Source organism: Benincasa hispida, chromosome 8 (assembly GCF_009727055.1).
Source record: "Benincasa hispida cultivar B227 chromosome 8, ASM972705v1, whole genome shotgun sequence".
In the NCBI taxonomy this organism is placed as follows: Eukaryota; Viridiplantae; Streptophyta; class Magnoliopsida; order Cucurbitales; family Cucurbitaceae; genus Benincasa; species Benincasa hispida.
The window spans coordinates 26,831,885-26,846,218 of record NC_052356.1 but is presented as its reverse complement, the minus strand read 5'-3'; the positions used below and the strand labels follow the sequence as shown (position 1 = coordinate 26,846,218).

At 37.4% G+C, this 14,334-nt stretch overlaps 1 protein-coding gene across 2 annotated transcripts; it reads right to left on the bottom strand.

The window, feature by feature from the left end:
• Window positions 1-413: 413 nt before the first annotated feature.
• Window positions 414-4,333, bottom strand: LOC120082968 (F-box protein CPR1). Of its 2 annotated transcripts, XM_039038421.1 has the most exons (3): window positions 3,075-4,333; window positions 2,814-2,889; window positions 421-1,133 (listed from the first exon to the last, which is right to left on the bottom strand). In XM_039038421.1, the coding sequence occupies exons 1-2, from the start codon at window positions 4,256-4,258 to the stop codon at window positions 2,850-2,852; spliced, it is 1,224 nt and encodes a 407-aa protein (XP_038894349.1). In that variant the 5' UTR covers window positions 4,259-4,333; the 3' UTR covers window positions 421-1,133; window positions 2,814-2,849. The 2 variants fall into 2 exon arrangements, with proteins under 2 accessions (XP_038894348.1, XP_038894349.1); XM_039038420.1 differs by having other exon boundaries at window positions 414-2,889.
• Window positions 4,334-14,334: the final 10,001 nt, after the last annotated feature.

Here is a 14,334-nt window from a genome sequence, read left to right as displayed (position 1 = left end):
TCAATAGAGTATATTATAAATTTAATTACATGTAGTTCGTTATTTCTCTAAATGAAAGTTCAATTAATTTTCCCTTGTTCTGTTTTAGGTAGTTAGAATTTTCTTTGAAATACACCATAATCTTAGGAATTTGGTAGTGGGGTACTTTTATCCATTATTAAATTTTAAAATAGCATTAGAATTTGTCGATTGCCTATTATAACTAAAAAAACTTCCTTGGTCATTTTTTGAAAACACTATCTTATTTTGGTATGTCCAGCCATTCCAGATGTCGACATTTGTATAAAATGGCCAAAAGAAGAATTTCATTTGAATAAATGACCAACTTTTAAATTTTGTGATTGTTACTTTCAAATCAATAGAACTCTTATTACATGCCTAAAACTCATAAAATTTAAAGTAACTCATGAACCAACTCAATTCATAAAATTTCATTTATTTGAACCAAATCCAACGTAAATGAGTCAATAATCCAATTCGTTTGGATTAGATTGGATTTATCGGGTTTTTTTTAGCATCCCTATCTTTACATATTTCAAAAAGTCTGTATTGAAATCTCAAAGGATTAATTGAAGGTTGCAAAATACATTTAACACAGCCCTCAATCTGTAATTTTCAAAAACTTCTTAGAACTTCTTGGACGTCAATTGGTTGATCATTGGTGTTGATGAACTTCATGTAGATTTCTTCTGTCTACCAAATCTCTAATATAATGATGATATAACTCAATATGCTTTGACCGAGCATGAAAGACAAGATCTTTGGTGATTGTACTGGTTGGCATATTATCACAGAAGTTTATTGTTGGCATCTCTGAGGATTTTCCTTAACCAAACCGCTTCACAAGCAGCTTCAATTACAGTTGTACATTCTACTTCGGGCCTTCGACTGAAGATAAAGTTACAGTTTGTTGCTTTCTTGAACTCCAAGATGGAATATATTAGAACCCAAACAGAACACATAACTTGAAGTACTTTGCGAGCAAATCTGCCCAATCATTGTCAGCATAGTCAACCAACTCCTACTCTTGATTTGAAAGTAGCTTCAACGGGTGATCTTGCAGGTGTTGATGTTAAATTCTCAGAGCCTTGTTGCCAATCAACATCTCGAATATTTTCATCTTGCCACAAAGTCTGGAAAAGAAAATTCTTCGAATCCCATTAAAAAAAAATAAAGCTCATATTTTGCAATGTAGTGGTAGATGTGAACACTAACTCTAAATTCGTTAACTTTTTTAGTTCAAGATGTTAATAGATTTTTTTTTAATAAAATTAAAAAAAATAGAAGAGGAAATAGTTAAAGTTGATTTTTCACCAATCAAAATTAAAAATTAACAACATTTAATCCCCAAACACACCTACAAAAAACCATGCTTCCTACAAATAGTTTAGTATTCATAAAAAATCTACTCCACCATTTGGCATTCAAAAATCTTTACACCCTATGAAATTTCAAGTTTTCCTCAAGAGAAAATAAGAACATATAGTATCAAAATCAACAAATCTATAACCTTTACTACTATTTGGCATCTATCGCAATGGATCGGTTTTGTTACTTGCAAAGACATTGTATTTTTGTTATCTCAACTCACTGTCTCACAGTAGCCAATGATAATAAAAAATCTCCCTAAACGTGCAGAAAAAGTTACCAGTAAAACTCAGTTTGAAAAACTGAGAGCTAATGAGATATTAATAGTAGTAGTAGTAATAATTATAATAATAATAATAAACCCAACTGAAACTATGGGTACAGCATCCTTAAATGTAGGAAGTGCAGAAAAAGTTACCAGTAAAACTCAGTTTGAAAAACTGAGAGCTAATGAGATATTAATAGTAGTAGTAGTAATAATTATAATAATAATAATAAACCCAACTGAAACTATGGGTACAGCATCCTTAAATGTAGAAAGTGCAACCAATTTATGGCCAACTAAATAGGAGATCTGCATTGAGAGTATCTAAGCAAAAAGACTGGAATGTGGAGCCTCAAAGAAATGCACTTAGTAGTCTTTCAAAGTGTATCTGCATTTTAGCTATCTAGGACAATTTCCAAAATATGAGTCGAAAAGTAACCCGACCCAAGCCCATGAAAGAATTTTAGAAAACTCTATAGAGGTCCCTTCATATAAGGAGAAAAAGAAGATTGGAAGACCTTTGAAGTTACAGGAGGGAGAGAGGACTAAAGGACTAAAACTTTTGGAGGACTAACAACTTCCTTGACTCAAAGATAGAGAATAGAAAGAGTGAACCACTATACTAACACAAACTAATACACATAAAGTTTGATTCAATGAATTAAATTTCTTTGAAAATCTTGTCTTGATACATTTTATTTATTTACAAACCGGAAATAGTCACCATTAACAATATATATCACAAGAGCCCAAATCACAACAAAACTATCAATTCCACAAACTACACAAGTCAGCTACTTAATACAGTATAACCACCTGTAGAGGATGTGATAAGAGTATGTAAAGATCTTTCATTCAACCTAAAAACTCAGAGTGGTGCGGTGAGAATCTGTTTTGACGCCTTATGCATCGAGATGTTGCCATCCACCATATTTATATCTTTCTACCTTCAAAATGATGATCGTATGTGTAATAGAATATAGCACCCCATCATCAACTCTCAGTTTTAACCATGAAGGAATCCATAAAATTCAATTTTGTGATAAAAACTAAGGCCCCTTTTGGTTAGATAAGAAATTCCTTTTTAGCTCTTTGTTTTCAAGAGTAAAATTTTGTGAGGCTAAGCAAAGTGTAAACTCTATTTCAAATTTTTAGGAAAAAGAAAAAGAAAAAGAAATACCCATTTCCACTCCCGCAGTTGCTCTTCTCTTTTTGTCTATAACACCAATTTGAACCCTTCTGACAAGAAATCATCCCTGAAAGAAACAAATCGAAATCATGCTCCACATCATTTCTCCATAAAGTTTATCAAAAGTAACTAGCCAGAACATGCACAGAGAAACATTTGTATAACGATAAAGAAAATCAAGAGGCAGATTGAAGTATTGATCTGTAAAATGTAAAGGCAGAAATGCTTTCAAACAAAGTATATAATGATAACCTCTTCTCTTCGAGGATCTTCTTTACAGTATTTTCCCTGTAAGTATCAACTGAAATAAGGCTTTCCACTAATGTTTCAGCATCAAAGCTATGAGGCAGCCCATCAATCACAGCATCATGCACTTTTTGAGTATGAAGATCATACCAAATGAGCTTTCTACGATTATGAAGTAGAAGAACTTTACAGCCAGTCTTAGAATAAGACAATGGTTTCACAGACTTAATGGAACCAACAAAATCAACTTGAGAAACAGTCAGTAATTTCATCCACGATTCCTTAACTCCATACTCCTTCATCACCCAAACCTCAAAGCGAATTCGATCAAAATTTGCAAGCAAACAGAGACACCCACCTAAAACATCCACATGAATTTCACATTGGCTATCAGTAAGCTCTGGCAATGGAATCTCTTGAAATTTATCAGTTCCAAGATCAAAAGCCACCACTAAGTCAGCTGACCCCATCCCCAAATTCCGAGACACAACCCAATGTAAAGCACTATTGACAAAAACCCCCATTTTCGTGTTATACCGCAGAATGTAAGTCATACTTTCAATCGGCATCCAACAAAACTTTCTCATACTAAAAACCTTAACATGTGAATCAAAATCCAGAGGGTCTTCTAATCCAATAAACTGCGAAATTTTCAAGAGTTTAAAGTCATCGTGAACAGAATCAAACCCGAACCCGTAAGACTCAATGGCGAAGCGAAGAACGCCATCACGGAGACGCTCCGAGGGCAGAGACGGCAATATACGGTACTTCCTCGTGGATGGATTCCAGAGAGCGATATCTTCAGCAACGTTACAGATACACAATATGCCATTACAAGATCCCCAAATATTAATTCGACTACCGTAACACATCAGAGGGTGAATAAGCTCAACGGCGGGGTCAAACAGATCGAGATCAACGGAGAAGAGATCAGAATTCTTTCGGATAATGAGATGGCAATGAACTTGAGAGTCGATTGATTTCTTCATATGAAGATTGACGAAATTAGAGCAATCGATGAGGCGTTTCCATATCTTTGAGACTTGCCTGAAGCGTAAAAGAGCCTTAGCCGGTAATCGCCAGATTATATCGACGACAAGGTCCAGAGGTATGTCTGCCATGGCTGGCGAAAGTACTGGGGATGCGAACATCTTTTCACTCCATGGATTAGGGTTTTCCAGTTGTTCCATAAACCTAAAAGCCAACTTCAACCGTTAATTGTTCATTGTTTGGTCTTCCTTTAGCAGATTTTTATTTTTATTTTTTTCTACTTGCACTACTTCTTATAATGGTATTTACCGAACTCTGCCAAGTGTCATGCGAATCAAGTGCGGGTTCCACACCAATGCCATTTCCAACGAGGATGATAATATCATAACCATATAAGAAAGGTTTTTTTTTTTTTTTTTTTTTTTTTTTTTTTTTTTTGTATGGATGATCTCATTTGGGAGGTCTAAATGAAAAATAGCTCTATGTAGAAAAGTAATGGAAGGTGGCCTTTTGCTGACATTATCTACGTGTGATTTTACCGTTTCACCTTTGAGATGCATCCTGCGCGCCTGCCAACTTAATCTCGATAATTCGTCACATGATCCTCGATGCACGATCACTCAATACCTAGATGCATGGTCACTCTATACGACTGCAATCAATACATGCATATTCGATCATAGCCATGTCATACTCGATACTCAATTAATGTAGACTTAATTGTCTATAACATTGTCTCTACGGTTCCAATGTGTGTCCCCCGCAAAATCATTCTTGAAGTACCTAACGTAGTGATCCAAGTGCTTCATCCCTCCTCACAACTATTGGATTGGGTGACTGTATTGGGATTGGTGTCTTAAATCTCTTTTGTGTTATCATAGTTTGTAAACACTGTATAAACAAATTGTTATTAATAAAATAATTGTTATTTTATGAACATACACTCAATTTAATAAACTAAGATACTAGGTTATTTTATGTAATTTAAATAAGTATGTAAAGACATACAGGTTAATCTTATTTAAATAACCTTATTTAAATAATAATCTAAATGGTATGTAGTAGACAGACAAGGCTGGGTACCTTATCTTGGTGACACTACGGGTACGACTCGCTTTGTAGATATTACAAGCATTGTAAACAACAAATGATCTGATCTTGATAATTCATGTGGAGACATGTGAGAAGGGGTATCCTATATAAAGAGTTTGTATAAGACTGGACCATGAAATGGTTAATCTCATTGAATAACATTGTTAATAATAGAGACTTACATTTTACCAGGATGATCATAAGTGACATGATCTGAATTCTGAGTGAGTTGTGAACTCCTGCTTATAAAGGCGGTCCTTTGATTTGTATGGGTGAGAGTGACCAGATTACCAACTATATATGCTTACCATTTTAGGGATTTGTCTGATTGAGGAGCTGGAAACACAGCTACACAAGACGGAACTCACTCCTTCTCTGATGTCAAGGTAAGTAGATACTTTCTTAAGGGCTAATTCTGGGGCTTGAACAATGTGGTCACACCCTCTCTTGGCCCGAGAGAGACTTGGTCATAGTTGAACTATGACTTATTGTTCATTAGAGGAATCAGTGGTATTTAAGGAGTTAGATGTAACTACATGGGCAAAATGGTAATTTTGGCCCAGTTGTACTTATGAGCAATTTGTGAAGGGTCATTGCACCGTTGACTGATTATATCCAATGAACATAGAAATATATCTATAGTGCAAAGAGTGCAGGTGTTGGTCTTTAGTGGAATGACTGGCAGTTAATAGAAGTTGGGTAATTTAATTAAAAAGTTTAATTAATTATCCAAATACCATTGGAGCTTCAATCTACAGGTCCATAAGATCCCCTCTATAGCTCAATATGAATTTAATTGATAATTAATTTTAGATTAATTTGAATTGTTCAAATTAATTGAGGAAAATATATTATATATGATATAATTATTTAAATTAATTATATGTGATATAATTAATACAATGTATTAGATACATTATAATATAAAGTATTTTGAGAGGAATTTGAATATGATTCAAATACTAATTATATGAATGAGATTCATATAATTAAATTTAATATAAATATGATTTATGTCAAATACCATAAATAGTTAAAAGAAAATAAAACTATAGTTATGTGTTATATTTGAATAACATATAGTATATATAGTATATATATATATAATAAGTAGTTATTATATATATATATTATATATAATATAAATTTAATTTTAATTTAATAAAAGGGAGGGAGTTACAATTCCCTCCTCTTACTTTCTCTCAAGATAGGTGTATAGCGTGGGGGTTGTTGTGAGAGAACAATTCATTCGTCTTCTTTCTCCTATCTTTGACAGAGAAGAGATCTTTCTAAGAAAAAGAGAAAGATCTTCCCTCTCATCCTCTTTTCCCTCTTCCAAAAAGTGCAGAGTCCACCATTCATGCATTATTCCCAATCCCAAGAGAATACAAAGGATTTTCAAGTGGTGGTATCTTGGTTTGAAGAGGATTGTGATTCGAATTGAGGGAATTAAGTGAAGATTTTTTTTGGCTTCAAGAGTAAGTAATTCTTCTTTCATAATTCTCTTTGTAAAAAGCATGCTGTAATTTTAATTTCTTAATGCATAATCTCTCTGTCTTCATTCTGTAATCTGAAATTCTGGAAAAACAAAATGGGAACGATCTCCGCTTCTACTGCGAAACCTTCCATGGTTTTTCTTCAATTGACATCAGAGCTAGGTTGTTTCTGTTGGGATTGGTGTCCTAATTCTCCTGGAGTCTCGTTGTTTGTAATTATATACATTGTTTATGAATAAAATAAGCGTTATTTCATTCTGGCATTTACTCATATCTAATAAACAAAGCTCCATGGTTATTGTAGGTAAACTTAAGCATGTATATGAGATATACAAGTAGATCATGCCTTAATTGATAACCTAAATAGGTCTGTAGTGTAAGGATTAAGGTGGGATACCTGATCCTGGTGACACTACGGATACGACCCACTTTGTAGAGGTTTGCAAGTATTGTAAACTACTACAGATGGTAGATCTTGACAATTCATGTAGAGACATGTGAGTGGGGGTGTCCTATACAAAGAGTTTGTATAAGACCGAACCACAAGATGATTCGTCTCTGTATATAACATCATTGATACTGGAGATTTACATCTCACCTAAAAGACCATAGGTGACATGACCTCAATCCTAAATATTTTGGGAACTCCTGCCTTTGAGGGCGGTCTTTTGATTAGTATGGGTGGGAGTGACCAGATTGCCAACATAACATGCTTACCTTTTTGGGGACTTGTCTGATTTGGGAGCTAGGAACTCAGTTAAACAAGATGGAATTCACTCCTTCCCCGAAGAAGGGGTAAGTAGATAGACTGCTCCCTTAAGTGCTGATTCCAGGGCTTGAACATAGTGGCCACAACTTCTCTTTGGAAGAGAGAACTCAGTCATAGTAGGACTATGACTTATGTTCATTAGAGAAATCGGTGGTACTTAAGGAGTTAGATGTAACTACAGGGGCATAACGGTTAATGGTCGAGCTGTACTTATGAGCGATCTGTGAAAGGTTGTCGCACTATTGATTGGTTAAGATGGACACATAATATATCCGTAGTAAGGAGAGTTCAGCTGTCGGTCTTTAGTGTAGTGCCTGGCAGTTAACGGATGGTGGATCCTATGACTAAAGAGTTTAGTCAGTTATTCACGTACCATTGGAGCTTCGAGCTATAGGTCCATAAGGTCTCCTTGGTAGCTCAATGGATTCAAGTTGAGGATCAATTCTTGGTGTTGATTTGAAATGTTCAAATTGACAAGAGGTATCTCGATTATATATGATATGATCGGTATGGTGTATGAGATACATCTAGTGGAGGATTAGTGTAAATGAGATTTACATTAAGGACCATGAAATAGAAAAAGAGCTATGGTTTGTATGTTTCATGAGATGAAATATTAAAATTATAGGTTATAAATATAGTATGATAAGTTAGTTATCATTTATATTTATAATAATATTAATTATTGGATAATTATCTCTTTTTCTCTAATAACCAATTGAGTGAGAGGTTATTGGTAGTTTCATGGTAACCGTGAGATAAAAGAAAAAGTGTTTTCCTAATTTTAGTAATGGTAATTTGAGATTTCCAATCTTGGAAAGTTAATTCTCCATCAAGGTGAGGGAAGAAGAAGAAGCAGAAAAGAAGAAGAAGGAGGAGAAAGAAAGACGCCGCAAAGCAAATGTGCAGTGCATCAGAGAGAGGAAGAGAAAAGAAGTGGAAGAATAGGAAAATGAAAAAGAAGAGCAATGCAAGGTGAGGGAACACAAACAAAAACAAAAATCCCGCCTTGCATCTATTCAAGAAAAGGGCAAAGTGAAAATGGAGAGCAACGAGCTTGCGTCGACCAGGAGGCACCCAACAACCAAGAAATAAAATGATGATCTGTGGATGGAAATAGGCTTCTTCCCTGCGTCGGCGCCACTACCAGATCTTATCACCGGTGTTGTGGTGGAGCATGGGTGGGAAAATTTCTGCCAATGTCCATCCATCATTATTCCTGCAGTAGTAAGGGCCTTCTATCACGGCCAGCTCTATGACACCAAAGATACGATGATCATCAAAGGGAGCGTAGTGCCATTCAGTGAAAAGGACATCAATGAGCTTTATAAGTTGAAGAACCTCCCGGAAGCACCGGGTAACAAGCTAATTGATGATCCTGAAGAAGAGCATATGGAGGATGCACTGAAGGTATTAACGCAACTGGGCTCTAAGTGGTCGGTGTCATTAACAGGCATAAGAACCCTCGCCTCCAATAGGCTACTCCCAGAGGCGCGACTTTGGGTCTATTTGGTGAAACGACGACTCATCCCAACAACGCATGACAAAACAATTTCAAGGGAGAGTTATGGCCGCATACTGCATAGCGCGCGACATTCTGATCGATGTAGGCCAACTCATTGCGAAGTAGATTCGAGGTTTTGTTGGCCGTGTGAGAGGTCAATACTTCTTTCTGTGGACAATTTCGAGTCTGTGCCTCTCTTTGGGCGTAGGCATTGACAAAAAGCCCATGCCTGAAGTTCACGACGTCATCCACACAAAGATCCTGAGAATGCTTTTCAAGGATTCACCCATATTGCCCCGAGCTTCCAACAAAAAGGCCCCTCATTGATCTAAATGCGCCGCAACCACCAAAGCCAAAGAAGCAGCGCCGTAATGATAAAGGAAAGGAAATCATCCAAGGCAGTTCACCGCAGAAGCAAATCAGTCTACCTTTGGATCCTTTGCCTTTAATCATTCGCCCACCAAGCCTGTAAAATGAGCCCCTTTCCCCTCTTCCCGAACAATTCACAAACCTCCTCCTTGCTCCTAATTCCAACCCCGCATTCCAGCAACGTCTTTTACCCCTATCGCTGCATGTTGATGACCCACATGATTTGGGAGCAGGCCTTTCCGCTCAACCTCAAATCGATGCTGATGAAACATCGACGACGCAACCCACCACTGCATCCTTTGTTGCTGCCTTAGCCGATATGCAGGTGTTCTTATCTCAATAGCTTACCTTCTTCCACCATGCATTAATGGAGTTGCAGGAGAGCAATGTAGAGTTGCGAGACAACAACACAATGTTGCGACATGCGATGGTCAATATTCAATGCAACATCTTTACCATTCGCTTAAACCAAAGACAGATGGCCGAGCGCAACCATGAGTACTTCAATTTCTTTTAAGACATATCTATATGGTCCCAGTGGTGCTCCACATCTACAACAACCTCTGCAATTTCAAGAAGCACCTCAAAGAGCTCCTCCGCAACATCATCCTCATCAAGAGCCCCCGCTACAACTCTAAATTTGGGGTGTACCACCTTCTCCACAATTTTGCATTTTTTCTTTGTGGCCCTTTAATATTTTATAGAAAGCTATACCTTGTATTCTTTTGTACATACTTACAATTTTGTGTTGCGATATTTATAATTCTTTGTGTACTTAGACAAATTTATACAACTGAGTAATCATTCTTTCCTTATGCATTGGCCCCTTACTTTTATCATCCTTTGTCAATTTATTGCGATAATTCTTTTCTTTTCTTTTCTTTTGAGTTGTTTATTGCGCTGCCATGATGAGTATAGCATACCCTAGCAAAATTCTTTATCATGCATTTTCTGCCTGACACTTAGACAATTCATCGCAATAGCTTACTTTACCTTCTTTATTTCAAGACTCTGCTTAAACCTTCTTTTCAAAATTTTGACTAAGTGTTTTGTCTTTTATGGCCAAAACAACACAATGAGAACTTTTGCGCATCTCTAAATTTGGGTTGGGGAAGGTCTGAGCAGATGTGATCAAGTGATGCAGTCATATCAGGCAAATGCGTTCATCATCATTAAAAAAAAAAAATAAAATAAAACTCCGTTGTCAGCGCAAGGGAAAATCCCAACCTAATAAGAGTTAAGTCATGAAAGGAACCTGCTCGTAGTTGGATGTTCGCATGACACCCGTGGAAGCCAAAACAAGGTAGGTTACCAGGATCGACACAATGCAAAAAGAAAAAAAAAAAAGAAAATAAGGATAAAAGAGACAACTCCACTGACCACCAAAAGTAAAACTTGGCTGAGGATCAAGTGTTGAAGTTGAGCTTGGTACACAACCGAAGTTGGATGCTTGTATGACACCCGTGGGAGCAACCCAAAACGAAGGGTGTAACCATGATCAACGTTCTCTATTGGATGACGCAAACTAGGCCACCGCATAAGAGACGCACTTTGTTGTTTTCGCAATAAGAGGTAAAACATTCTTCTCAAAACTAGAAGGGAACTTTGGGCAGATGTTTGTCTTAGATAATAATAAAGTAGAGTATGTTGAAGAATTGTCAAAGGATAGAAGGAACTTGTAGGTTGAGAAATTATGTAGAGGTGGAGCATTCGGAGTAGTCGATCGACACAAAGTTAGGCTAGGACTTGAGCTGAATTGTCTTAGTCGAAGATATGCTTGAGGAAAAACATATATCTAAATTTGGGGGTGTGATAACTTGTAGAAATACAAGTTACTTATACTGTTTTTATTTAGATTATGCGGCAAAAAGAAGGAAAAGTTGCATCGACAATATAGAAATTGGCTTAGAAATACGAAAATTGTAAAGTGTCGTGAGCACACCTGCTAACCCCATTGCGATGGCAAAATGGAACGTCCAAGTCTTTGTTTTGCAGGAAACAAGTCACCGGATGCGATAATCGCTCGAGGACAAAAATGAACAACGCCACATTGCATGGGGCAATCATTCAAGAATAAAGAAAGAAAAATGCAATTACAGTGCATGTGACGATCGATCATGGACTCAAACGATCAACACATTTCCATCGCATACGGCAATCGATAGAAGATCAAAACAATTACACCGCATGCGGTGATCGATCAAAGATGTAAAGAGCAACGCATTCGCAAGGACTTTTGATAGTGTACAGCTTTTCTGTTGTACTATTCTAACAAATCAATCGTGAAGCAGAGCGAACGTTTCCACCAAACCATGGCAGGAATTATCAGATTTTTAAAGCGGGACCACTAATACAGAAAAAGCCAAGGTCTATAAATAGCTTCCTCAAATTCAATGAAAGAAGGCTGGTCTGAAGAGACAATCCAGAGAAAATTCAGGAGAAAGACGAGACAAGACCGAGAGGTAAGTCTCTGAGCAAGCAATTATTTCCATTCTCGAAGAAGAAGCTCTGTGCAAGAGGTCACTTCTACCTAGAAAGCAAGCCTGAGAGGGAAGCTTTCCACTCCATTTCTTCCACATGCCGGCAAGCACATCGTCTCCGATCGGGATCTATGTCAAGACATTGACACTCTTTTCGTATTTTTTCTTATTTTTTTCTATTTATCTACTGTGTTCATCCTGTCTCTTATACACATCTAGATGTGTATAAGAGACAGACCTTGCATTCATCACGTTCATCCCTATTTCACCATAGACATATGGGAACGCGACCGATCATTGAAAGGTGTAAGCCAAGGAAAGGCGGAACCTTAGTTGCATCCTCAACAACATTGACGAACTTGCGATGTCTTTCCTCAATCCATTCTCTTTCTGATACATTTCACAAGACTTGCCACCACATTCACCAGACATTTTTGCACATCTTCACAACCAGTTCTTAACCTGTATATTAATAGTTTATTCATTTATTATATGATCGCAATTTACTTTTACCACACTTTATTTACCATCGCATTTTATTCTTTACCGCAATTTACTCTTTACTGCATTTTACATTTTTGCAACTCCAATTCATTATTCTTTATGTTTAACTGATCGCATATACTACAATAATATCTCATTAATCATAACAATCCCCGTGTTCGACCTCAGATCACTCTGAGAAACTTGCGTTGGAATTATACTTGTTTCCAACGCAAGAAAACATGTAACACGCACTACACAAACGCATACTACGAAGCATTTAAGCATAATCGCATACATTTAGAACGTAGTATCGCATATTATCATTGAATCAGCGCATAAGCATAAGCTTAAGCATTTTAAATTTTTCTTTACAACTTTTTGGCATCGTTGTCGGGACTTGGTGACGAGAAATTAGACGTCAAATACTCGACAACTAAAATCCCTTGGACGCGATATGCAATGCATGTTCTTAAGGTATGCATTGATAGTCATGCGTCGATGGTCATGCATTGGAATGATTATGCGTTAACAAATGTATGCGATGACCGTGCGTCTTGTCACAAGTTTTCTTGCGCTCACGCCAAGTACAATGCGAATGCAAGTTTCTTGGGTAATCCGAGGTCGAACAAAAGGACTTGTAGCTGACTGAATGCGGTAATATGCATGCGGCAGTTAAATAAAAGAATGATGGAGGGGTTTCTAAGTTAACACTACTCCTACTCCTAGCTAACAGACAATGCAATGACAATATGAATGAGAGGTAGAGAAACGAAAACTCTTAACATGAAATAAATGAATGGAAAAATAGATAAAATGTGGCGATGATTTCAAATCAACCCTTAAGAGTGACTGCAAGGGCAACCTTAGTCAACGTAAGCCATGTAATCATGCTACACACACTTGAGCCTAACTCTAGGACGTATGCGGTGTATCTACGATATTATCGGGAAGCCTATGCCTGCCTAAACCTCTATAACTCGCTCACTAGCTCTCGCTGCATGAGTGTGATAAGCCACATAACACCTTATCCTACTTCCTGGACGCATGCAATATCCTATCCATAGGCTGCATACGCTGTGTGATAGCAAACGGAGCCTATCCCTAAGTTCCCCATTCTTGCCTATGCGATACTCAAGCAATCTCACTAAGTGATGCAATGAAAGTAAGGAAGCTAAGTGAAGATGATGGAGATGGAATCGAAGGAACACAAAAATGCATTGAAAATAAATTGTATTAATTCCTTAATCACAAAATGTCATACAATACAATATAAGAAAAGAAAGGAAAATGAAATGACCGGCTGGAAGCAAAGACTTGCTTCCAGCGGCTGTGCGTCAAGGCTGCCGGTGGTGCCATGGATGGGCGGTAGAACTGACTCTCCCGAGATCTAGCTCCAGTCGAAGGCTCTGGTCGTTACTCGAAATGGATAAAGGAGGTGAAGAACTCTCAAGCGTCTTCTCACATATTTATCTGGGTCGCAGGGAAAACCCTGGGTTGCAGGGGTAATCCCCAGACAACTTGGAATTATGCTCATCGGTTTCTTTATATAGAGCCTGGATCGCCGACAGCATTAATGGACTGCTCTGATTCTGACATTCGGCACGTTTAGTCCTTTCTGAACCTCTGCTTCTAACGGCGTGGTAGGTGAAATGTCAGTATCAACTTTTGATTTTCTCAAGGTAGATGCGTTGATGCGTTCATTCCATTAACCATGTGTTGATCCCATTAGTATGCATTATCGCGTAGCTGCAATCATTTAGTGACCACATTCGCTTAATATTGTAACTCTACATGATGACCGCAATCGCTTGACGAGCACAACTCCCATGCAATGGATGCATACGGCTGATTACCGCAACATCCATGCGTTGATCGATGCATTCGTATTTGTGATGGAGAGTTTTCTCCACATGCAGTCATTTATGCGGTAGTCTGGTTTTCGCGTTTGCGTCCACCTCCTGTGTTAGCTGCAAAAATATAACATTGAACACATAATATCGCATAATAATGGGTTAGTTGAGATTCATCATGCTGAGCGACAGAAGCTCACTTTTCTCGTGGATTCCTAGCACAATTGTCG